At 39.2% G+C, this 27,776-nt stretch overlaps 1 protein-coding gene across 4 annotated transcripts in view; it reads right to left on the minus strand.

The window, feature by feature from the left end:
* Positions 1 to 27,776, minus strand: part of LOC119914249 (fibrinogen C domain containing 1) — a 273,866-nt gene that overhangs the window by 55,464 nt on the left and 190,626 nt on the right. For all 4 annotated transcript variants that reach the window (XM_038733415.1, XM_038733412.1, XM_038733414.1 and 1 more), the window contains 2 exons: positions 26,496 to 26,655; positions 11,211 to 11,347 (listed from right to left, as the gene is read on the minus strand). In XM_038733415.1, coding sequence (XP_038589343.1) covers positions 11,211 to 11,347; positions 26,496 to 26,655 — 297 coding nt within the window. The remainder of the gene's footprint in view (positions 1 to 11,210; positions 11,348 to 26,495; positions 26,656 to 27,776) is intronic.

Below are 27,776 nucleotides of genomic sequence, written 5' to 3' on the forward strand. Positions count from 1 at the left end.
TGATCCAGATAGAGATACCGAAAAGCCTATACTGTCCACTCTGAAATGCTCAAAAGGCACTCCAAACCTCTAAAAGAGTGATACAACATGCACACAATTGTACATTCAATCTCAAACTTTTACATTTCAGTTCTTAGCTGAATTGAATATTTGAGAGTGATTGCAGCGCTTCTGATAAAAGCACCATTTGATAATGCAGCTCTACACTGCACTCTGATATATCTTTTCTCATTCATTATTTATGTCGTGGTCATTTTTAGTCCTTTCCTTTTAACAAATAAAATAGTAATAATAGAAAACATTACCCTAAGCCGTGAGGCTGTATTTAAAAGGCATTTGAAATATCCCTTTGCTGAAACAGGTAGACCACATGCCCAAAGGGTTACTTTATCTGAGTGAGGGGCTTGTGTGTATGCATACTTTAGTATGTGTGTGGCTGGGTGGGTGTGCAAGCACATATGAACACACATTTACTGTATGTTGACATATATGCTTCTTTGATGTTTTCTTAGCATAGTCAGTACACTCTTTCTGTTACGGTAGACACAATGTGTGGTGTGGGTGTTTATTTGTGTTTTGAAAAAGCTTGGGGCCTAGAAATGAGCTCCTTTCTTATATGTCCAATCTGCCATCATCCCTCCTACCTCTGTGGTCAGACATTTTCCAGGGCTTGAGTTATGGTAGTGGAGAAATATTGACCAATTTCCTCTGACAACCATCAACATCAACCTATACTAATGTCTCTTCTCACTTCCCTATATTAGTTATTCGATTGGACACTGAAGAACACACACCCTCTCTCTCTGTATGTGTGTCTTCTACAACAAGCTAAAGTCTCAGTAGCTCAAAGCTAAGATATGGCCAGAAGTTTATAATATAAATAACACATTAAAAAAATTAACATTATCAGACTGTGAAGAAGTAGCCTAACTGTTCTGATGTTATGTCAGCAATGTCTATAGTGTTGCAGAGATATCTACTAAAGTTAGCATACTGACCAGTTAACCCCAGCCTGTCCTGTGCTGTAATACCACTTATCGAGGCACAAGTGATTTTACGGTTCTGGTGCCTATTCCGGATTCAGTCAGCTACATTTACACAGCTAACTGAGCTAACTAGCTGCAGTTAGTAGCAGTTTTGAAGAATGAATTTGACAGGTGGAGAGTAGTCTCCATCTTCTCCATTCTTCTCAAGCATTATACTTTTGAACTCACAATTTACATTTGTTTCTCTGTGAAAAGCAAATTATTGGTAAAGCAAGACTAAGAAGCCTTTGCTGAACAGTGGCCACCGTTGCCATAAGTGGTTAACACCTGTTTTAAAGACATCAGGTTTAGACCCATCATCAGGCATGCAAACAGGTCAGGGGTAAAAAAGGTGAGAAGAATACGCAAGCAGAGAAACACACAGCAACAGTGTCAGAGTGGTCTGTTTTAAGCTTACATGTTGTATAGATAACGTGCATTCGTCTACTGCAACAAGAAAAAGATACCGACACACAAGGGCGTACCTTTGTGTTGACGATTAGTGGGGACATAAGGGCTCAGATAAGGGATGTGAAGATGCAGTTAGTTCACGAGATGTGGCGATGCACCATTCTTGGTGTCACAAGAACGAGATGTGACGATATTTTAACACTATTTTCTAGAAATGATGAATGCTGAAAAATCAATTTATTGTGGACACGTTTTATGTATGTAAAGGGAAACAAAATTCAGGTAACAGGTGAAAATTTTAAATATAAACCTCTGTCAGAACCTAATGTAGTGTAGCTCTCATTCTGTGTTGCTTTCAGATAGGTTTCTCGTGTGGATCAACTTTTCTCATATAATATCCCTGCTGAGTCAACACACATGCAGGCATGATTTAGTCTTCCCTCCTCTTTTGTCATGTGTACCGGGAGAGAATAGAAAATTTGGCCAAAAATAAACTGTCAAAGAGTTGCAGCACGTTTTTGGATCATTTTATAAGCAGTAGCTTGTTTTATCTTACTTAAATAAATAACCTTTCTTGAAGCACTTTCATTTAACATTTCTTTTACAAGCAATTTTTCAAAGCATCTTTAACAAATGCTTTCAAAAAGTGATGGGGACATGTTCCCAGCATCCCCAGTGTAAATGGCACAGATGTTGACACGTTTTATCCTGTTGACGCTAGCCTATATATTACATCCAGGTTGCTGCCACTGGTCTCCATAAATGAACAATTATTGTGTAGTGAACAACAGTGTGGATTTGTGCATTTTATATTAAATAAATTTGGACTACTCAAATATTATTCCCCTCTCCCTCAGAGAAGGAGGGGGGTTGGGATCAACTTTCAACAGACGGCTGAAGAGACCCCAACAGAAGGGGGGTGGAAAGGTCGCTTTCCCTAAGTGCTATTCCTGAGGCAGTTGATCGTAAAACTGGCCACTTGGCAACAGCCAAGATAAGCCTCTCGGTGCCTGACTGTTAAACTGACAAAAGGGACATTAACCAGCGATTAGCATTTCCCTGAACAGCCTATCAGAACTCTCCTTAAAAGGGGGCAGGAAACCCTAAACTGCCGCCCCCCCCACACACACACACACACGTAACCATGGCAATGGACCTTCCTCTGTGTTTAATTACCTCTCATCAAAGGGATACTCCTTCTCACCCAGGTGTGACAAAATCCAGGACACCAAGGATAGCCCTGAACTGTATGTAAACAAAGACTGCAGTCTCTAAAGACTCAAAGCATTACCTGTTTAATTATATAATCTTTTAGTTACTTGATTACTAAACTAACTATTTGAGTAGTTATGTTACCATGTTGTTGCTATCTGTTGTTGATATTATTGCTGAAAAGAATCTAAATAAGTTACTTTTGCAGTGTTTTAATTTTCAGCAAGATTAAGGACACTCCTTCATTTTATGTGTAACCAATGCTTGTTCACAATACTTTCTCACACAATTTCTTTAGAAATGATTAATGTCATACTATACGCTAGTAGTTGCCAGCTTGAATTTAAGGCCAAATAACTAAATTTTCCAGTTCCTAAGGAAAGATTGTTTGGATTAATCTAAGCTTTCCTCATGTAACCTGAGCTCCCCCAAGTGGACGAAATAAGTATTACATACCATCGTCGGAAATGCCGTTAATGTATAAATGTCACTCATTATTTATCATGACCAATAATGTGACAATTGTTTTCCTGTTACCAAATGCATAAACTTAGAACGGTACAACTGTTTGAGCAGTGAGGTTTGACTGTGGAAAATATTTGATTATAATACGCGCAAATAGATTTTCTTTAGAGACATATTAAAAGTTTAGAAAGACAGTCCCTCGGGAAACCGGAAAGGGCCGCCCTGCTCAAACTCATTCACATACTATACTGAAAAGCTCACACACACACACACACACACACACACACACACACCGAAAATAAAATTCTATGGTTGGTCCCAGCCAATGATCCCAGCTTGCACTTCATTTAAGTTAACATTAAAGCTATACACCAAAAACTTTAAATCATGATTTATATGTTATTGACATTATACATAAGATTTAAAATGCCTTAATGATTCTAAGTATTTACTGTAATTGTGGTTTGCAACACCACAATTGTCACATGAAACGTAAATCAGCTTTAAACTAAGTTCTAACTGTTAAATGTCTAACAAATTATTTGAAGCAAATCAATTAAACCTGAATTCAGATTTTCACATAACTTTAGTTATGAGTCAATAATTTGGATGTCACTTGATTATAGTGTTTCTTTTAATAAGTCTGTGGTAAGCTAATGTTAAGTTAAATATGGTAACATGAGCTATTTTGCTTGCATAATGGTAGCCATAGTTATTATTTCCACTTTTTGGCCTATTAAGGCATTAAAAGGCCTTCTCTACTTCTATTCCCACTCCCTGCTAGGAAGAGCAGCACTGGATCTCCTCATTGTCCACTGTGGTTGTAAACATCTGTGTTTTATGTCCATTTAAAAAAAAATGGTTTATGGTTCCCATTGCAATAAATTCTAAATATATTTATACTTTAGACTTTTTTGTCTTTACTACTGACTGAAAATGTTCATTTTACATTCTGATTGTCAATTGAAAGAACCAGCTCATCATGCAACATAGATAAAACATCTAATATTAAAGCTTAACTCTTTTGCTAAGGGAGAGCAGTCTAGTATAAGTTGAAAAGTGAAAATACTGTTTCGTCTTCTGACCTTGGTCAGAAAAGGTCAGAAGACAAAATAGTTATGCAGTTTTTTAACATTGTACCTTATACTTGAAGATAACATAGGAGCCTTTCACTCAGCAACTAGAGCCAGAGAAGGTTTTGAAGAGTGCCTTGTTTGCTGCTCTCATGTACAGTAAGTCTAGTTTAAAGACAAGAGAATGAGCACAAATCCAAACAAATCTGGGTAAAGTGCTTAAACAAAGAATGACCTGCTGACTGAGAAATTATGAATTCCACTAGATGTATCATTAATTGCAATGTTGCAAACTCTGAGGTATTCTCAGGCAAGTAGCCCACACAGAGCAAAAATAATCAGCTGATCGAATGCACTTGTAGCAAATATGTGCTTTCTATCAGTTATTGTTTTTCACCCTTATGCCTCACTACACGCTATACAGTAAACCAAGAAACATGTAATATCCACAAGACCTACTCAAAGGTCACAATAAATGTCACCATCTATAGAGCTTCAAAACTATTCAGTGTACAGATAATTATTTTTTTATGTAACTTCTTAGTGAATGTCACATTTGTCTCTTAAAGAATTTCTCCTTCTCTAGCTCTGCCAGGAGTCTGTCTGGTCAGAGTGCGCCTCCCAGTGCTGGTGTGCTGGCATTTGATAACTAGCAGTGGGCTAAAGCCGACCCATCTGATTAGTTTGAAATTGAGCATATACTTTGGAAGAAATCAAACTATGCGCCGATGCTTGTCAGAAGCAATAAACATAATGCCGTTGTACGATCAACCGTTGTTCGCTTGTATTGTGAGATGTGTGCTTTTATTTAAACAACTTCCTGTTCAACTGAAATGCCTTCCTGTTCAACTGAAATCCTCTCATACAACATACTGAAATGCTTTTATACAACATACATTTTACTTGAGTGTGAGAGAGTGTTTCAGTTGTGTGTGTAAAAGCATTTTACTTGTACGTGTGTGAGCTTTTCAGTATAGTATGTGAATGAGTTTGGTTTCATATGTATATGCATGGTAATTCTGAATAATGTGCCTAGGGGCACCTCATATCTCTTCCCCTTCGCTCTGCTCTCTGGACGCTTCGGCATGCGCCCGGCGTGCCCCTCCCGGCAACGCCCTAAGAATCGACCAGCGCAACAAAGTCTTTGTTTCGCTTGAAGCTACACACGCGAAGTGCCGCGACATCGATTTGTCCCTCAGTTCCAGCAACTTTACTTGTTTTATTTTCTCTCTTTTGTTTTGTTAAAAGTTATCAGTCCGTTAAGTTACACTGGTCTAATTCAGGAACGACCAAGTTCCCTTTTAAGCTTTTTTGTCGAGCCAACTTCACCGAGGTCAGACCCAGCCACGTGGTCTCGCCAGCGGCAACGAAGGACACCTGGAAAACAGCCGAATTGCCAGATGGAGGACGGTCAACCCTTGAGGGTTTTTCTTCAGACACGGAGAACCTTGGAGAATCCCCTAGCAAAAGTTATTATCGGGCAGCTAGCGTGGGACCCGTGCAACAGGCCAAAGCAGGCTGCCGACAAGCAGTAAGACCAAACAAAGCATTCTGTGGTAAGGGATGTCCCATAGTGTTAATATTGTCTTTTTAACTCCTAAACTCATAACTTACTTTCATTAGTTCTCCTCTGCCGTATGAGTCAAATGCTTCCCACAATCGAACCTCCATTCTCATTGTTTAGCCATTGTTTATTTCTCTGATGTATTTAACCATCTTTTTATATCACCTTAGTTAGTTAATAAATTCACTGTAACCAAGGAATTGTGTGTATTTGCTACTTCTGAGTCCCTGCCAAGAGAATTGGGTATTAATTCTCATAAATTTATAAAAATTCATATGTAGTTTAGACATGCTACAATTGGTTAATAACAGTGGGCTAGGGTATAAACTTACTTGTATTAGACAGGACAGTTAACATTGTAAGCTAGCTTACTTCTGTCTTACATCAGACTTGTTTTCCGACAATCGGCAGTAACATCCACATGTATTCAACTGTCAAACTCTGCAGTGTAGCAGACTTGAAAAAGAGGAAAGAAAATTTGGACAAATGGAGGAGCACACTTATCATTTAGCACGAGCTGAAGGAACGTGAATCTTCATCATCAAAGAGGCGAAGACATGATGAGGCCAGACGAAGTCGGGACAGATGATAGCAGAAATCAAGGATATAATCATTGTGGATTTTCCCATATGGACGGCACTGATCTGGGAAAGATGTTTTCAAAGCGGTGCTGAAGTTGCCTGTTTTCTGCTGGACAGGTAATTAAGTTAAGTCATACTTTAGTAATGCAAATGAAAACTGTTTGATAGCGTTAGCTAGAAGCTGGCCATAATCACTGAGAGAAGTGCATGTTTCTCTTGTCAGTGGTGTAAAATATACAGTTGGATTAATTTCATGTAATGTTATTCTCCAGCGCTGTGTTTTGGCTTTCCTACGTGGACAGAAAATTGTGCCGCTTACATTCGTGAGACAATCAATGATGAATATTATTGGCAATAAAACGGTAGCCTACAGCACAGAAACTCAGATCAGCCAGCTAAACTTCACATTTTACTGCTCTGGTGGAAAAGACTTATTTAACTGCTACCGGCGTTACGATAAGACGGTGTGCCTATCAAGTGACCAATAATGCTTATACTTTCAGAATTTGCATTTAAAATAAATACATTTGACTGTAGGCTATTGCTTCGCTACTCTACACACAAAAGTTTAACATGAGTATTGACTGGGTAAATGCCCATTACAAATGTTGCACCATTTTACCGCAAGCTGAAATTATGGTTGATAGTACTACTTTGTGTTTCTATTGTATTTCAAATGACAAAACAAATTAAAAAACATTTTGGTAAGATTGCTTATCTAATTGAACAAAATGGAGAGGAGTCTTGATCCTCACCTGATAATCCTTTTGTTAACATCATCATATTTGCAATACCATATAGTTTTACTGAATAAGTAAATATAATAACCTAATTTCTTGACTGGCTACTCTCTTGGGGGAAGTGGTGAGTGAGCAATTTGTTGCAATTTGCAACCCTCACCACTAGATGTCACTAACACTTACACACGTAACCTTTAAGTTTGTCATTATTAGCTAACATTTGCCACCATATGCTACTAGTCATACCAGACCATACCAGACTAATGCTGTAGTGGCAAAACACCTCAGTCTATTGACTTTAGAAATGCTACATTTTATTACTGCTCCGGCTCGATAAAGCAAACACCTGTTACTGGCAAAGCAGGTGATCTGGCACACCTATTTAGTTTATAATAAATGCTTGGCACTGTTATAGCTATCAAATGATTGCCAAAGAGTTCTTACTTAAGAGTTTGTACTTTTGCCTGGCTTCTTCAAATAAAAAAGGGGGAAAGATAGACAAACATTTATTCATATTCTGTATTACCATTGAATCCATACAACAATAAAAACTTGGGTAGATAGATTTGTCTTTCTTATCCCTCTCTTCTACACCTACGAGTTACCATACATTATCCTTATATATCCTTTCCCTGCTTCATTTTTTTTCCTCTCAGACATTGTTCTAAAACCATTCTGCAAAAACTCTTGATGAGGCAGCGCTATCATTTATGTAAAAGTATGGCATTTAGTAGTTTATAGTCTTCATGACTGTGTGAAAAAGCTCCTTCTTTTCAGTGTATGGTTTTTACCAAAATAGCCTGGTTTTAAAAGCTAATTTCTCATTTATAAAATTAGAATTGTAGCATTTGTGGGTGGCTGGGTTGGGTTGTGCTGGACTGTCTGTGCAGCATGCAGAGGATTATGGAAAATTGTTTATTTGTTAATAGAAAAAAGTTCCCTTTTGCAATAGCTGATGGCCTGTGATGGATTTTTTGCAATATTTTCAACTAATCTGCATGTGCACCCACACATTAACATACCTACACCTGCAAAACAAATCTTTTGTGAGCTCCAGTGGATTTGGATATTGTATAGAGATGTTGAATTGTGAAAAACATCCTCCTAAAGGCCATCAATGAATGATGCTCTGCTTATTGTCATCTACATCTTCATGTCACAATTGTTTAAGACAGCTGCCTTATTCATGAGGCTCCCTAAGGGCTACCTTTTTACTGCAAACACAATCGAATAGAAATATTTTATCGTAGCCCACAACTGAATGAATGCATTTCAGACTATGGGGGAAAAATGAAATTGCTGTTCCTCAGTTGTGTTTTTTATCTGTATGTCACACTTTCTCTTTCCACATCAAATGATGTCCATGGCCATGTGTTTGTTTCTTCTAAGTGCTCTTTCCTCTGTTTCCTCCCTCTTTTAAGTAACCTACTCATCTCTCAGTCTGTCTGCAATAGTGCCACAGTATGTCAATGTGTGCTAATGATTTGGCAGCATATGGCTTTCCTTATTTAAGCTCAGCTGTCAGACAGACATTAAGCCATTCAATTTACCCAGAATCCCGGCTAGCTACCTGCCCCTGTTGGATCACACCACGCTGATCTCTTAATGAGGTTCAAGCGCTATCACAATCAGCTCAATATACCTGGCAGGATAAGTAACTGCTACATTGTCACTGCTATGTAAATTATTTTAAGAATAATATTCAAAGAGCCAATACTTAACACTAGTGTATAGCATGGAAAGGGGGGGGAAACTCTGATATTACAAGGGTGCCTGCATTCACCAGCTATTTCTGTGTAGGTGCACACACATTGGCATTAATTCATGCATAGACACACACACACACACACACACACACACACACACACACACACACACGCCTTTACCGACTGACAGGCTTGTATGTTCCCTCTATTCCATCATGCTGTGCTAAGCACTCTGTCACTCTGACAGTCTGGTTTTATTTGATGATAGGAGGGTACGACCTTGCCTATCCCACACGGTTAGTCACCAATTTACAAGTGCGCACAATTCTCCATCCAATGTTAACACTGACTTGAAGTTTGATATGTGCTGTACTATTTGTAATGGAAGTGCAATATAAATGGGACAGAATGGGGTAATTTTAGCTTTCGTATGCTTTTTCCTTCCGATACTATTATGATACTTGAAAATTATTATTGTAGAAGCATTGATGGTAGCACTAGTTCAGAACAGTAAAAGTCACTGACATACATTTTATGTCTGAAATGTGCATGTGTTTGCAGCCAAAGATTGCAAGCGAAACTGTTTACAGGTTTGAGAAATCATTTTCATTGTATTTATTATAACATATGGAGACATTTTTAAACTTATAACAATTTCACATATTCAAGGGAGGAAGCACTAACATGTTCATCCAAAAAAGCTTTAAAATATCCCTCAACATATCATCAAAAAGACAGCATCACACCCACAAGTGGAAAGAAGGTAGCAGGTTTGATTTTGTAGCTAAATGCAGTAGCAATATTTATTACCTTAGAGCAGGGGACATTTTTCATGCATCTTGCATCACTTTACATGAAATTAAATAAACAAACTGAAATTATTTCTGAAACAGTTCATTGCACAAATTTTGATTATCAATCCCTGGATATTTTTGGACAGATTCCAAAATCAGCCCCTTGATGATTTACTAAAACGTGTCACAACCTGTAAAAATTGTGTAGTGACAGATTCATGCAGCTGAAAGTTATTTAAGTGTTACAAGGCCTTAGTTCTCTATTAAGAACTACTCAGCTTTCCCTGAGGACTGCTCCAGTACACTTCAGAACAAAAGAAAATAAATGTCTCTAACCAGTAAGATGCTGTGTGTATGTGTATGTGTGTGCGTGCACTCACAGTAAAATACATTTAAACCACACTTCCAAATATAACTTCAAACAGCTCCGTGTCAATGTTTGTTCACCTTGCTGTCTCATTCCCAAAAGACACAGCGCTTCCAGTATACCGTCTCACTTAAACAACTATGTTTACTTTAGCAAGACCAGACAACTGACACATGTTTGATCAAGGAAAAAAAAAACACACACTTAAAAAGGAACTTTAAGTATCTTTTTCCCATATCATCTTTTTAGAATACAAAATCCTCTCGAAATATTATACGAAGACAAGAATGCAAGATTTACAAAACCAAAACAGGTCAGACATTTGCCAGTTCCTTTGTGTGTTTGAAGCATGATGACAACTTGATTTGCACTTAAAAAAATGGAAGCTGTATTCTTACGAGATGGCTGTACTGTATCTTGACTTGCCAATACAGTCATTGTGTTTTTATATCGGGACAGACATCTTAGCATCAGCACATACATTTTATTAGATTTACGTAATTTTGTCATATGATCAGTTGCCACACTTAATTTACAATGTTGCTGTGTAACCCTAGTGACTAGGGTTTGAATCTCTACGCTTGCAATTTTGGCACCATTTACTTAGCCTACTAAACAAAAAAATCTTACCATGATTCATCGGATATTTTGTTGCGTCTCTCTCTGTTTTATAGGCTCGCTTTGTCTCACCCCTTGTCTATTCATTTTTTTTCTTTCAGCACTCTAACTGTTGACATTCTCACTTAGTCTTCCAAATGAATAAACAAAGCATAAATTTTTTTTTTTAAATCACTATTTTCAAAACAGGTCCACATGAAACTTGTGCTTAGATCTCCTCGCTCTTCCTGTGATAAAACTTTGATAAGACCTTTTCAGATTGATACATAAGAGTCCTAAGGCAGTACAACTGTAATCACAGCAGGTGCCCAGAAAACCAGTGTCTGAACCTCATGTTCTGGGTGACTTTGATTTAAATGGAACCGATGCTGCAGTTAGACAAATTCCTGCTCAGTGAATCATTCTTATTTCTGTTATTTAATTTAAAAGAAAAAAGCAGATTTGTAAAAGCAGACTTCAGAAAAGGCCTTCAGTTCCCTTCGATGCCCTGTTTTCATTTTCTTCTTGATTATAACCCTGGTTAAAATGAAGCGACTAAGTGAATGTTTCTATTTTAGGTAGGCACACATACAGCTTAAGAGCTTTGTGTGTGCGTCAACTGTAATAGGTGTGTGTGTGTGTGTGTGTGTGTGTATTTGTTTTCCTCTGACTCACTGTCCAGCCTCCTCCGTCTGTGGTCATGTCACAGTAGACCTGAAAGCCTGCAGGGTGGTGAACAGGAAACACGGAGTAGATGCCATCCTCTCTCTGTCCACTGGCGTACAGATCGCCACAGTCACGGGGACGCGAGCCTAGGGAGAGGTGAAAGTAGGAAGACATGAAATAAATTAGGTCCAAATGGCTTGCAAAGGGAAAGAATGCTCAGAGCGGTAAAATGAAATCGGTAATAAAAAGAAGATGAGGAAAATGTGAAACAACACTTGGTCACACTCTGTCCTCTGTCTGCTGCCAGGCACTATATAGAGGTACAGAGAAGGACAATAAACATGAAAGAACAGTTCTCGATCTATGTTGTAAAATCATCCTGTCAAAATAAAACCTAAAGTGTAAGCTTACTGAAAAGGAATGGCTCTTGAAAAGGACAGAAAGAGCAATGAGGAGGCACAGAATGGCTGTGTTGAGAGGGAAGACACAAAAAAGATAGATGATGAGCGGGATAGGTGGGTGATAGATGACACAGTGGGACAACAGAGCCTAAGTGCGACGAAGATAAAAACGTGAAAAAAGACGCAATGCAAGTAGGTCGAAATGAAGACAGAAAGACACAAGGGTGGAGCGCAGACGGGATGCCGCAGAGACGCAGTGAATTTATAGCACAGAGATGTAGATTTAAGATAGCACAAGTTGTAGGAAAAAGGAGAAAACAAAATACATGGAAATCAGGGAGAGAGAAGCATGGCTTAGTAATGAGATGTATACAATTTGAGTGATCCAACACAAACAAAGAGATAGAAGGAGTATATAAACAGACCGGCTGAAGGAATTTGGGAAAACTTAGTGCAGAGAAGAGGAGCCAGAGACAGGAAACGTGTAAGCTTAGGATGGCAGAACAGCAGCACCCTTGTCTGTGACTGAGAAACCCATCTTACACAATGGATCCAAATCTGTTCCCCAGGAAGCAGGAGAGGAACTCTGTGATGAGGACAATGTCATAGATTATGCATGCCAGCCTTCACCAGGTTAAACCCCCTGATTTTTAAACAGGCAGAAGAGAAAAGGCTATACACGATTTTGTACAGTCCCTAAATGATATGGAATGTTTGGTCTCCCTGAAGCTTTTCTGTTTCTCCGTGTAAGCCTCAACTACTAAGCTCCAACTTTCATCATTATCACACATAAGTGGTAGCATTTCCCAGTTCTTCTTTTCATTAATGCAAACTGAAGCTGTCTAGGTTCCATGGGACATTAAAAAAGAGAGACTACCATCATTATTTAAGAATTTGGTCCTCTATAACAAGGGCTTTCAAAGTTTTTCAGTTTAATGGTCCCTTAGAGCAGAGAAATGTTTCTTCCAAGTACGCCCCTCATGACTGTACTGAAACTCCAGGTCCACTTTAGCTTGGCCTGCTTTAGGACATTGTTTGCACTCAGTTTAACAAAGAATAAGAATTTTGGTCTTTAATTGTGTGCTAATTTCTCTACGTTCCATACCTTTTCATTCCAGTGAGCAGTCTTCAGAGTGGTGTGCATTCTGAGTGAATGCACAAAACCTAGCAATCTAATTGACATGATCATGGCTGCAACCAGTTCTTCATATAATTCGCCAGTCACTAATTCTTCCTGTTTTTCATTTCAGAGCCTGCTATTCCCTCCTTGCTCTGCAGTTGGTATTACTCCTCAGTCATGAGTGCTTCCCACCTTCAGTCATCACCTGACTCCCACACTCACTTGTACACCTGTCCCCAATCAGCTCTCCAGCATATATACTGGCCACTTTCCACTAGTTTCCTGCCAGATTGTCTGTTGTGCTTTTTAACTCATCTTCCAGCCTTCCTGTTGTCTGCTTTGCCTGCCTGTTGGTCCAATTTACACCTGGTATTAACATGTGATCTGCATCTGATCATTTACACCTGGTATTAATAAGCTTTCTTGTTATCTTGTCTTTCTACATTGGGTAAGGGAAAACTTGCTACTGTTATGAATAGTACCTTTTGCTTGACTTGCTTGAAATGGCTATATGTAGTTTTTTTTATTTTTATGAAATCATTAATAAATCACTTTTTTTACTTCCTTTCTGTCAATGGGCTGTAACCTCAGTTAGAAATGAAGCACATCTGATGTCTATGTTTCTTGCAACAGCCACTATTCTGCTTCTAATGTGAAGGTATTGGGTGGGATGTAGCCCTGTGCGCACACCTGACCACAACGAAATGCAGTCCACTAACATCACAGAACACCCGGCACCCAGCACAACACATACTCTAATACAAACTTCAATAACAAAGTTTATTACTATCCTGTGTACCACAGGTGTTAGGTCAAAGTGTTGATTTTAGCCTGCAAGAAACAATGTAATGGTACAAAGCAAATGTGGAGCAATTTGTTTCTAAAGTTAACATTCAGTTTACATTTATTGTTGCTTTACTGATACTCAGGTACGCAGCTTCTCCAATGTCTCAGTTGCTGTAACTTACGTGACCCACATAATATACAATACTGCAACAAACTGTGCACGGCAACAACACAGTGGAAGACCCATACACTACAGTAAGTACTTTGAGTAACGTTACTGCAGTCTAACTGTTATAAAGTGTGGCAACAGTGTCATTTAAAATATTGAGTCCAGCTCACTCACTGTTTTGTTAGCATCCAATACATGAGCTGTCCTCACATTACTGAGCCTCCGGTGAAAGATACACAAATAGTTACTGAAAAGTGGTAGGCAAGCTAACGCCAATGTATCACGTCGACTAATTGCAGTCAGTGTAACATTATCATGTAACTAGCATGGATTAGTTGAACCTCAAGCTAAAAACCAAAAATATTACTGTAAAGCTGCAGTGGGAGTTGTCTTTTTTCCCGGGTGCATTGTGCTAAAAAGACGGCTTGCTGCGCTGTCTGAAAGGTAACCTAATGGTGCCAGAAAGGGGGGTCAGATTTGATCTGCCTATGAGCCGGGAAGTGCTAGAGCCTGAACATGTCTGTGTGAAAAGCCACAGCTGCATGTCGGTGTTTCCACATCTATTGCGGGGTCTCTGTATGAAAGTGGTTGTGTTTTGGAATTTGCTTGCTCATGAGTCCGAGCCAAGCATGCAAGCACACACCTAGATGCAATCTTAAAACTGCACTGCTAGTGGCTGCTGAAAACTTCATATTACCTCTTTAAACTAACAGGAAGAGGCAGAGTTTGGTGACCTTTCAACTTGCTGGACATTTTTTCTTAATGCTGCTGTAAGGATCATATTTACATAATTCTGAGATATGTTAACAACGCAAGCCAGACCATCATCAGATACAGTCTAGCTCGCATTGTGATCATATCATAATGTGTTCTGTGTACATTTATACCTTGCACCCCCTTTTCCAGATAGGGTCTTTGCCTGCCTAACCCTCTTGCTTTGTTTGCCTGTTTGGAATGATCACCTGCTGACAAACCAAATTACAGACACAATAAACGTAGTTCCGAATCCTGTGTTTGAGTCCATTATCTGCAATACTGGGTCTTTACATTTCCCATGAAGACGTGAATTGTTAAAAATGGGTCACAAGCATTTACTTGGCCAAAGGCTAAATCAGTTCCTAAAACAGCTGGGCACTGCAGTTATGCAAATGTAACTCAAACAGGAGTAAATAGTGCATTTGTAGGAGACTAATTTCAGATGTGAATTATGTGCTTAAATTTTTGCCCATGTTCATCGTAATAAAGTAACATGTCACCCACTGCAATGGAATGGCTCACCGATATTCTTTAGAGAAATAAGTTACAGTATATAAGGCTTTGGACAATGCTTGTTAGCAGGATGGTTGGTTTTTGTCTTGTCATGGGATTTGTTGACAATAAGAAAAAATATAGAATATTAGAGGTCTTATTCTTTAAAGTTTGCACTGAGTTTTCAAGTGATGTTTGTATGGTCTGATTGGGTGTGTATTAGTGTTGTGTCGTTCAAAGAACGTTTCGTTCATTTGACCTAAACTTGTATATGACTCAGGGAGAATGAGTAGTCTCAGTGAGTAACTCATTCATTTTCACGCATGCGTCAATAGTCTTGGACTCTTACGTTCACTCGTCACATGGCAGCTGCATGGGCTCTGTCAGCAAAGGAAACAGTATTGATTAGTTCACGACTCTCAACTGTGGGTCTCTGGGTTTGAGTCGTTCATTTGTCACGTGACATCTCGGCTACTGTGGAGCAGGAATGTACTACTAATAATAATAATAATCTTTATTTGTAGAGCACTTTTCAAAAACAAGTTACAAAGTGCTTTAACAAGTGTAAAGACAATAATACCCAAGAGACAATAATACAAAAACAATACAAGATAAAAGCATGAAAACATTGAAAAGACTAAAATACACGTTTAAGATAAATATAAAATTAGTAAAATATAATAAAATAAAAGGGATAAAATAAAGTCAAATAAGATCGGGAAAGGCTCTCCTATAAAAGTATGTTTTAAGAAGGGACTTAAAAGAGTTCACTGACTCAGCCGACCTGATTTCCTTGGGCAGGCTGTTCCAGAGCCTCGGGGCCCTGACAGCAAACGCTCTGTCCCATTTAATTTTCAGTCGAGACTCTGGAACAGTCAACAGACCTCTGCCCGAGGATCTCAAGGTGCGTGCTGGTGTGTATGGGACTAAAAGGTCAGAAATATAACAAGGTGAGAGGCCATGAAGAGCTTTAAAAGTGATCAATAGAATTTTAAAGTCAATTCTAAAACATACTGGGAGCCAGTGTAATGAAGCTAAAATAGGAGTAATGTGGTCATATTTCTTTGTTCTGGTTAAAAGCCTGGCAGCTGCGTTCTGGACAGTCTGGAGTCGATCAATAGATTTTTGGGTTAAACAGGTGAAAAGGCTGTTGCAATAATCCAGGCGTGATGAGATGAAGGCGTGTAAAATGGTAGTGAATTTTTTGCTATATTTCTAAGTTGATAAAAACATGATTGAACAAGCTTTGTGGTGTGCTGCTCGAAATTTAAATTACTATCAAACCAAACACCAAGGTTCTTTGCCACAGGCTTAATGTGATTTACTAGGGAACCAGCAGATGGCAGTATTTGATTTGCCATCTGCTGGGACCCGATGACCAGGATTTCTGTTTTGTCTGAGTTCAGCTGGAGGAAATTATTTGACATCTCTATTTTTTATCTTCACAAAGGCAGTTGTTAAGTGAACTCAGCATTCCAGGGTCTGTGGATCTGACGGGCAAGTATATTTGTGTGTCATCAGCATAAATATGAAAAGAAATGCCATGTTTATGGATAATATGTCCAAGGGGAAGCAGATACAAGGAAAACAAAATGGGTCCTAAGACTGATCCCTGAGGCACACCATATTTAACTGGACAGAACGAAGAGACATAGTTGTTTACAGACACGCAAAACTTCCTATTTGACAGGTAGGATGAAAACCATTCTAGGGCAGTACCAGAGATCCCCACTCAGTGCCTCAGTCTGTCTAACATGATGTTGTGATCAATGGTGTCAAAAGCAGCGCTAAGGTCCAGGAGTACAAGGACTGAGCACATGCCTTCATCAGCAGACATTAAAAGGTCATTGGTGACTTTAAGCAGGGCAGTCTCAGTGCTGTGGTACTTCCTAAAACCAGACTGAAACTTTTCAAATATTTTGTTATTTTCCAGTACAGTGAGCAGCTGTTTGGACACAATTCTTTCTAGAATCTTTGCAATAAAAGGCAGTTTTGAAATTGGGCTAAAATTATGTGGGAGGGAGGGATCTAAACCAGGTTTCTTCAAAAGTGGGTTCACGCAAGCCGTTTTAAAATAATCAGGGACACAAATAGTAGATAGGGAGCTGTTGAAAACAGAGATCAAATGGGGCCCAACAGAATCCATTACTTTCAGTAAAAACTTTGTAGGTATTACATCAAGTGGGCTGGAGGACACTCTCATTTGTGATACTGTTTTTAAAAGCTCAGATAAGTCGATGGGATAAAACTGGTTAAAACTCTCTTGTTGCTGGTGAGGAACCTCTGAGTAAGAGGCCACGGGGGTAATAGAGGCTCTGATTGACACCACCTTATTGGTAAAATAAGATTATAATAGATAATTCACAGTCATCATTACTTCCAGCTGAGGCACAAGGAGGGGTTGGGTTTACCAGTTGATCCACAGTCTTAAACAGAAACCTGGGATTGTGTTTATGTGTAGTAATGAGTTCAGAAAAATAGTGTGTTCTCGCATCCTTAACCATGTTATTGTATTTAATTAATAAATCCTTCAGACTGAGGTAATGGACTTGGAGACTGGATTTTTTCCATCTGCGCTCTGCTTTCCTGCATTCCCTTTTTAGGCTGCGAATGCTGTCATTTATCCAGGGTTGCTTACTAGCTTTAGACGTAGGCCTTACCTTTAGAGGAGCAGTAATATTTAGTGACGACAAGCAGATATGATTGAAGTGATCGACCAGATTGTTGGTGTTGGAATCAGACAGGTGTTGGCTTTGGCTCTGAAAGAATGTGCAAAACTTTGAAACACTTTGTTCATTAAAGAAGCGAGAACACACAGGGCTTGGTGAGGCGGCATGAGTAACAGGCGAATCGCAGCTAAAATACATCTGTGGTCAGATATGGTCATGTCCACTAATTCCACAGAGGAAATGCTGACACCCAGGGTAAAAACCAAGTCCAGTGTATGACCACGGTTATGTGTTTGCCCTTTGACATGTTGTTTGAAGTTAAAAGAAGTGGCCATATTTAAAAAGTCAGTTACATTAACATTGGTGGGGTCATCAACATGAATATTAAAACCGCCACAAAGAACAATTCTGTCATAATTTAAAACCAGAGTAGATAAAAATTCAGGAAGTTCTGATAAAAATCCCCAGGCGGTTTTGGGGGGCGATAAATTATAACAAATATGATAGGTTGCAGCCCTCCAAGTTTAAGAGTGAGAACTTCAAAGGAGTTAAATTCATCACAGCGTACTTGATGACATTTTAAATTTTCCCTATACAGGTCACTAGCCCACCACCACGACCATTGACCCTCGGTTGACTAAAACAATCATATTGAGGCGGACACAGTTCAGCTAGCTGGCTATAGTCATTCATTTGCAACCATGATTCAGTTAAAAACATAAAATCTAGATTTGCAGACAAGATAAAATCATTTAAGATAAAAGTCTTACTTGAAAGTGATCTCACATTGAAGAGAGCCTTTTTAAATGAGTTTGTTCTGGGTGCTGGAGTTGGTGCAGTTGTCCTAATCCTTAAGAGATTACTAATATTTCTGTGTGGGATGTGCACATTTCGGTTTACTGGTCTATGCGTGATGATGACCGGAATAGAAGTCTGTGGAACAGCGCTGGGAGCAGACGGCTTTACATGCCAGCAGGTGGAGACAGTTGTTTGTGGCAGTGAGGCAGAGATCTGTTCAGTGAGCGGTGGTGTGTCCAGGTGTGCTGCATAATTGATTAGTCATTCACGTAAATCACGTGTGGACCGCACCACATGCTGTATGTGCGCAGCTAACATTTCTGTGCCCCGTTTGTTTGGGTGAAGTCCGTCTGTCTTAAAAAGAGGCATTCTTTGCCAGAAAATATTAAAATTATCCACTAATCACACACGATGAGCCCTGCAGGCGGACTGGAGCCAGTCGTGGAGGCCAAGGAGTCTACTGAAGCGGCCAGCACTGCGGCCAACGGTGGGAATGGGACCAGAGATAAAAACGGACTTTCCACACTGCTTTAAAAAGTTAAAAAGACGGCTAAAATCTGATTTTGTCAGCTCAGACTGCTGAAGAGCTGTGTCATTTGTTCCGACATGGACTATCACTCTTGTGATGGAGGACGGGAGCGACGGCATTAGGTCCTGGAGTTTTTTTAAAATGTCAGCTGTGGTGGCACCGGGGAAGCAGTGAGTGGTAGCGTTAAAGAAACGGATGTTTCTGGTTATGGAGTCACCAATTATTAGTGTTGTTGGGGAGAAAAGAGGAGGAGGAGATGCCGGTTGTGTGGTTCCAGAGCAGGACTGAGCAGAATCTGCTTCAACACTGCGTGCATCCGCTGGTTGGACCGGAGTGTCGTCAGACAGGGCTGCATAGCGGTTGGAGAGGCCGATGTGCGGAGGAGAGGCAGCCCCATCCGAGCCTCTCTTGCAGCCACGGACCACCACTTCAGCCCAGGTTGACTGATGCTTCGGAGTCGAGCAGGAGGAAAGCCTGGGAAGGCTAGAGGGGTCCCATAACACGGTGTCCTGGATGTTAGTGGTTGCGCTAAGAGAAACAATCTGTTTGGCTTGTACTGAAGCCACATCCATAAAGCCAGTCAGCAGGGAATCTTTCTCTTTGAGTTCCTCTGAAAGTCGTCGGATGTCTTCCATAAGGTCAGCAATCTTCTTGTTCGCTTTCTTAAGGAGTGAGCAGTCCTCATGGGGCAGAGTTATCTCGGCTAGCATAGTCACCGGAGCTTTGTTGCGATCAGTTTTTAAAACACACTCTTTAATAAGAGTGTGTTTTATTCATCTAGCATGTCAAGCTTATTACTTCAATATATTCCCCGCAAATCTGATGTGAATATATATATTTTACTCATGGATAGGGACGTTAGGCTACTGTATGAATGAGCACTTTAGAGATATAAAGATAGTAATTATAATTATATATATGGCTGGTCTGGTTGTATACTCAGGAAAGATTGTGAAAATGTAGTGGCTTAATTGAATATTGACAACATATTTCTGTGGTTTTTACATGGTTTGAATTTGGCTATGGCTCCATGGGGCTTTATAGAACCACGATTGATCAAGGTGATGAAGAGGTGAATTTGTGCATTATACTTTGTCAATTAAAGCAAGGCAGGCATCCGTGTTTGAGAACTGTTGTGTTTTTTAAAAATCGCCCACTAGAGGGCTGAAGCAGAGAAGAATTGATGACACGAGTCTGTCAAAAGAGTGACTTTTCCCATCACTAGTGTGTATATATGCTGGTGCGCGTGTTAGCAGTGGGATGGGAACTTTGAAAAGAGTATTTGTTCTGAATATCATCTGTTTGGCAAAAAAATCCTTAGTCGCATAGACCCTTCAAAGTAAGTCACCCTGACATCGCAGGCACTTCACAGTAGGAAGTGAACTCATTTAAATGCACCCTGTCCTCGCCATCTCCAACTGAAACAGCTCATCTAGTGGCAAGCACTATAGTTGTTTCAAACCATGCACATGTCCCGCATCTAACTTTTAATCTAACGCTAAAATGTAATACTCATCAAAATGAAGCAAAAATAATAAAGACAAAAATCTACTAAATATTAAGCCAATACTAGCCAATACTTGCTTGCTTAATGCACACAACAGAAATTGACTTTTGCTTGTGAGTCGCTGTGCAACAGTAGAGCAAAGTCAGGCAGTCCAAGAACTGAAAAGTAGGACTTCTACAGTGGTTTCATTCGACTCAGAAACCCTGCTACTGTCAGAGCTGAGACGGGCTTCACTGCTGTCAGTTTTGGATTCATCTAACTTTGAAAACCTAATATGTTCTTATGGGAATCCAATGCAAACAGTACAGAGGGATACTTTTAAATATTCACAGGCGCAGTGGAACAGACAGGCTGTCAAAGATCTTCATATATGTGCTTCATACTTAAATACATTTGCATGCAGCTGTACAGACAGTCATAAAATATTGAAAATGAGCTGTTGTGTAAATGTGCGTACAGATTTAATTTGTTTATTGTCTGTACCTTAGCCTGAACAGTTAATATATTAGATCTTGGATCCAGTACCTTGTCCTGGATACATATGTGTTAGTGTCAGTACATGCAGCGCTATCATATCTGTTATATCTGGTGTAGCATATATATCAGGTATCTTAACACCAAAATGCTAATGTTAAGAGCTATAATTTCTAAATAGATGTACAAAGCAAACTAAGCCCTATAAAAATTTGTAATAATAAAAATGGGTAAAAAAGATATTTTGTGTAAAAACAAACACGGAAATTTAGAAAATATATTTTGTGATCAGCACTGATGCTGTTGTTTTTCTAGTTTTCTGGCTTTCCATTGGCTGCTTTGTTGTTGTTTGTCCTGACTGTATTTCTGAGGAACAGAAGGAGTAGAAAAATGCATTGAGCTACATTAAAAATCTACATTATAAAATAAATGGAGAGTATATATACATGCACACACATAACACTTAGCTTATCCTAAACATTCCATATTGTCTATGTGTTTTAATGTCATACTATATTATCTTTTAAATGTATTAGGATTTACGATATCATACAGATAAACAATGTGGCACAGCAAACCTTGGGCAGAGAATATGTGAAGCTCTCTCCATGGTGCTGAACCTTGGAGCTTGTTGGTCAATTAGTCTCAATGTTATACAGCTTTAACCCTGACATTTACTTATAGCTTTAGGCTATATGTGCTTTAAACAGGCCAATGTCAAGTATTATGTGGATATTCACACGAAACATGCCAGAATTCTAATATTCTCTGAAACATTAGTGATACTGCCATTGCAAAATAATTATTACAGCCCAATTGGTAGGCAGTTTCTTCCAGATTATTTTAATAAGCTAACTCCTGGCTCTATATTAAAGGGACAAGCTACACATTTAACCAGCAAGGGAAAATTGTATGCCACTGTAAATAATAGACATTTTGCTGAATTTTAGGCTGTTATTATCAGAATCAGAATCAGCTTTATTGCCAGGTATGTGTACACATCCGATGAATCTGACTCTGGATTGTACAATGCTCACAGTCCTCCTCCCTTGCCTATATAGAGGAATTCAAGACAGTATGGTGTAATGTCAGGTCAGGTATTTCAGCTGTTACGACAGGAGTGGCCTTGAATGCTTGACAATTTCAGAGGATTTACATTAAGACAAAATCTGAATTTGGTTTCAAATTAAATGCTTCCTTCCGTTGTTGTCCTCTCTTGCAGACACACAGATGTAGGTGATTCTCTAGAATGCTCACATTAAATGATAAATAAAGTGAACAATGGTATATTTATTCTCCCATATTCTCTCACATCAATATCACAAGGAATGGTAAATTCAAGCTTTCAGCATGAAGTGGATCCACGTTTTGTACAGTGGCTAATGAAAATGTCTGCATACATCAGTAGCCACATATCCCCCAAAAGACGAAAAAAAATTTCATTGCATTAATTGAGGTGCATTTTTATTTTGTTTTAAACTTTAAGAGTAAAGCTAACTGATAAAAGCTTTTTTTATTTGACTGTAGATTTTTGTTTAGTAGTCTTTTCCATATAAAGTTGCTGCAAACAGAAAAACTGGTAATTTAGGAAAAATATTAATAATGAGCTGTAATCCCTGACAGACAGCTGACTGAATAGGACACCTGTTTTCACGGGGCTCAGTATGAATTAATGAGAACAGCAACACCCTATGAGCCATACTCTAGCAACAGGGCTAATGTACTGGATGCTGAGTTCACCATGTTGTACAGGAATAGATTTTCAAAATACATAGAGCTCAAACATAATTATTCCTTATTATGGACACTGGACACATTTTCCCTATAAACACAATAAAACAAAGGCATGTATAATATAGCCCTGCAATAAATAATTTTCTTCAGAACAGTAATGTCACTTCACATCTCATTGCATCATATTGTTAGGTGTTCTTGTTACTGAGCTCTCCCCATACAATGAACCATGAATATAGAGCCAGGAGACAAAAAATTTAAATAAAGCTTGAAGAAATTATTCCACAATTGAGCTATAATACCTACTGTGAGATAATAACTCTGCTAAGATCTAAGGGATACTTTCTCAATCAATTGATTTATAATTCATTGCAACCCAGAATTCTGGTATGTTTCAAGTAGCTGTTTACAGATTGCTTCAGATCTGTTTAAGGCAAGAAAATTCTGGAAGGTGATGTTAGGAATAAAACTGTGTTTAACAAATGTGTAAACATTTACCATGGACAGCGCTTCAACGTATCGAGCTATGTGTCATGGCCACAGCCATGCCTCCAGTATTGTATTGTGTTTTCCCCTCACTTGCGAGGAGAGAAGAAACGAAGAAATGTGTTTTTTATCAGAAGTCCTTGTCTCTGAAGCGTCATGTGAAACGACATCCATTTGTGATGACAGCTGATTGCAGCTAGATCAGTTGGCTTTAACAGCTGTAGAGACTTTTGATGGAGTTTGTGTCTGCACACATGTGCACTGTGCTAATACTAATAAAGGCAGACAGTTATCACTGCCAGAGCAGCATGTTTTCTGTTACCTGTTTTACAAACACCTGCACTCTGTATTTATACTGTGTACGGTGCCATGTTCAGAGGCATTTCTACAGGCAGAATGTGTTTATATTCATTATTCTTTATCTGCATATTAGTATTTAAGGATTTTCTTATTGTTAATTCATTATTGAATAACCCAGAATATCATCATGATGTCTTTTGCTTTATTAGGCTAAATGTTTCAGAGGCTCAGGAATTATGAGCCTCATGTGACTGAAAGAAAATATTGATAATGTTTTTTTGATTGTTTGATAAATAATGTAAAAAGTGTTTCTTGCCAACAGACACACTCTCAAACTCTCTCTGACTTTAATTGTAGCTGTAATAAAAGTTAAAGGGGCTATATGTAGTTTTTCAGTGAAATCACTTATTTTTTTATCAACAATACTATCCTGTGTACCACCGGTATTATGTCAAAGTGTTGATTTAGCCTGCAAGAAATGATGTAAAGCTACAAGGCAAATTATGGGCGATTTGTTTATATTAGCCTATAGTGATACAAGGCAGGAGCAGCTAGCTACTTTAGCACAGATCTTCCACTGTTTGCTTCGTAAAATTCAATTTAGGTTTATTGACGTTTTACTGATGCTCAGGTACACAGCTTCTCCACCTTACAGTTGCTGTAACTTACATGAACCATATAATATACAATAATGCAACATAATGGTGCAGGACAACAACACAGTGGAAGAACCATTCACTACAGTAACTTTACTTACTACAGTCTGTTATAAAGTGTGGCAACAATCTCATATAATCTCAAATTCAGTCTAGCTCACTAAAAATATTGCTGAGCCTCTGGTGAAAGATACACAAATAGTAATGTTAGTTACTGAAAAGCGTTAGGTGAGCTAACGCCGATGTCTCACGTCGGCTAAAATCAGTAAATGTAACGTTAACCAGTTTCGTGTGACTGCTTATCCTGATCGCAATTGTTAGGTTTTGTGAAGCCAGATAACGAAAAGATTTTCTGGGTATGTTGAACTTGCTTCGTGGTCCAGGCTCCAGATCATTGCCTCTACAGTTGTATACTATATATATATGCTGTACATGATGCCAGATATAACACTACTTATTACAAATTTATCATCATAATAATCAACTTTCTTAATTATTATTATTATTATAAATTTTAGAACAAGGGTTACAATAGGAAAGTGTATAAAATGGGAGGAGTAAAATTTTCACTCCATGACACTACATACCACTGCCCTTTTCCAGAAGACTACAAAACAAGTGGCAGCATCTTGTCATCTCTCTTGATCTCTTGTTTTGGCCTGGTGCTCACTGGTCCACCTCTGCCCCCCTGTAGAGGTAAATGCTTAACAGAATCCCAAGCCACAAATAACGCTGGATTTCCACCAAATTCTCAGAGAAAGAAACCCCATTAACACTCCAAAGCTGCTGCTTTCAACCTAAAGAAGCTGCTCCAGTCTGCTGCTGCACCTGTGTCTTATTGATACCCACGGAAGTCATAAGCAGTCATCCATTAAAATAGTTTTTTTACTCCATTTTCCCATGATAACGGGATCATTTTCTTGTGATAGCTGAATACAGGGGTTCCGAAATAGCTGTCAGGAAATATGTAACATTAAATGGATTCCCCTGAATGAGAAGCACAGGAATTTCCTCTGCCTGGGAATGATGGGGAAAGTCCATAGGTTGATGAATGTGGACCAATCGCCAAGATGCACACAATCTAGCACATGCTTTATTGTAAGCATGTGAAACAGTCTCTTCATAAGAACTTTGCTGAAGGGGATTACAAAAAAGATTAAAAAGTTTGCCTTCCGTGAGGATCCAACCCACAACTCCAAGAGTATGAGTCCTATGCTCTACAAACTAAGCTAACCAGTGACACTGATATTCGTACTGAAATTACCATCAAACCACTGTGTTAAAGTACTGTTTAGTTATCTCGAGATCACAAGATAATTATCTCATTATCATGGGAAAATGGAGTAAAAAAATGGATGGCCACTTAGGCACGCGTTGCCATCACAACCAATCCAAGTGGTTGTAAAGAAAACCTCACCATCCTGTGGCCCGCTGTCAGCGAGAGGAGTGGAGACAGCTGACTCCAGCCGAAGTCGCCACCCGGGACAGACAATGCCCGAGAGCGCCCAGCTCAAGGAAGCTCCACACAAGAAACACATGACCTTACCAAAATTCTCAGTGGGAGCGAATGCATCCGAGCATGCCTCAGCGCATCCCACAGAGAAACGGCACTGCTTCGCCTTCTCCCTACACAGCAACTTTTCCAATAGTAAACTAAAACTCAGGTGAAACAAAAAACTTTCTCTGTGATTTTAAGGGTTGATGCAACAAATTACTAAAAAATAATTTCCTTAAAGTTTCTTAAAGCAAAGCTTGAAAATATACCTCAGTTGTACCTCTACTCTTTCTATGCTCCTACTACATGTCTATGCCACATTCTCAAGTCGTGTCGTTCACAGAAAACCGTAAACGCTCTCTACTACTTTTTTATTGAATGCTGTATGCCATACATTAACAGCCTTCACTCTGTGCTCCCTGGCTACCAGTGTAAGGTAAATCCAACAGGGGAATGCCATTGGGCATACTGTGCCTTGTTAAAAGCCTTCCAATGGGATGATGCCTCGGGCCCTTTTCTGCCTCTCAGCAACACAGCCTAGTAGACATTCAAGTCATTTCTCATTTACAATAAAACATTCCACATCTCAACCAAGGCCACTGGATAATGTGGTTGAGATGCAGGGAAACATAGTGATATCACCAGGCGAAGTTGGGTTGAATGAATATGTGGTAAGATGGATGACAGACAGACCACACTGGAATATAATTTTACTGACAGATGGAGTGGGGTTAAAACAGAATGGGATCACGACACTGAGCACAATATCGTGGCAAAAGGTCAAACATATAGGTAGCCAGTGATGTGTGAATTATATATACAGAGAGGGACAAAAACCAAATATCCAACAGACAAATGTACAAAGAAAGAATCCAATCTTGCCAGACAGACAGATAGTCAGTCAATTCCTCGTTTCTCTTACCATTGGAGCAGCCCTTGAAACGGGCCCCTCTGACTGGTGCCCTCTGCAAGTCGGCCTTGACACGAGCCTTCAGGCCCACGTTCTCCTTCTGCATGGCGTTAAGAGCATCACTCACTGAGTTCACTACCTTAACCATGTTGATCTGGCTGTCTGACAGCAGCTGCAACACACACACACACACACACACACACACACACACAGGGGAGAGAAACATATGTAGTTATATAGATAAATATAAATATATATACATTTATTAACAATGCAATTATACCAATCCTGTGCAAAGCTGTATATACTTGATATTATGGAAAAGCAGGAGGTGGTCCTGTAGACAATTTAAAGAGGAAACATATTTGCATCGGTACAAGTACAGATATAAAGAAGTCTCCAAAATGAACTAGGGAAATACATAAGTTTCTTGTCATCTTCAATTGAATTTCTGACCAAGTAGCTGCTCAGGGCACATTTCTTGTCTCAAGCGATCAATGACTATACTTTTGAACAGAAAACTGACTGAAGTATTCACCAGTAAGCACAGGGGTGGCCAAATCAACCAGAACTAAAATCTTAAGGATTATGACTTTAAGATAGTCATAAAAGCAGTCTAAAAAATAATGTATGTCTGTTTAGTCTGTTTTCCTGTTTTATTTTGAAATGGTCTGTATCGGGTGTTTGTCGCATGTTTGTTTTGGTTTTGGTCTGCACGTCGGTCTGTTTTGTCCTTGTGCATGTCTGTCCTCTCTGGGTTTTGATACAGTTGGTTCTGGTGTTTGTCTTGTGTTTGTTTCTGGTTTCCGGTTTACTAAGATGGGGACTCGAGTTAGAGACTCGGAATCGAGTGCAACTTAAGTCGCACACACAGTTACTTCAGACTCGACTCGGACTCGAGACGTGGGGCTCGTGAACAATGTTTATTTTTTAGAACACGTCTGATGAGCTTGCCGTTATTCCCTCCCTCCGTTACCTATAACCTGCCTAAGTAACATCTGCTGCGCGCGGCCGCACGTGAGAGAGGACAACAAACACCGGCAGCTGCTGAGCCATTCATCATAAACTTTGGCTTTAAAACTTCATGCAACACGACCCAAACAAAGAAGCGCTGAACGCAAATATGTGGTGAGTGAACATGTTTAGCTCAGCATTGGCCATCTAACGTTAGCTTGCTTCTAGCTTCAGCTACGACCTACAAGAGGTTAACTCCGACTGTCGTTCGTTATGAAAAGATGTATGAACGTTTGTTTACTTGCCAAACTTGTGGTGGTTGGTTAACGTAATCATTTA

This window comes from Micropterus salmoides, unplaced genomic scaffold, assembly GCF_014851395.1.
Source record: "Micropterus salmoides isolate LMB-PRFRI ecotype aquatic unplaced genomic scaffold, ASM1485139v1 Ms_hic_scaffold_20, whole genome shotgun sequence".
NCBI lineage: Eukaryota > Metazoa > Chordata > Actinopteri > Centrarchiformes > Centrarchidae > Micropterus > Micropterus salmoides.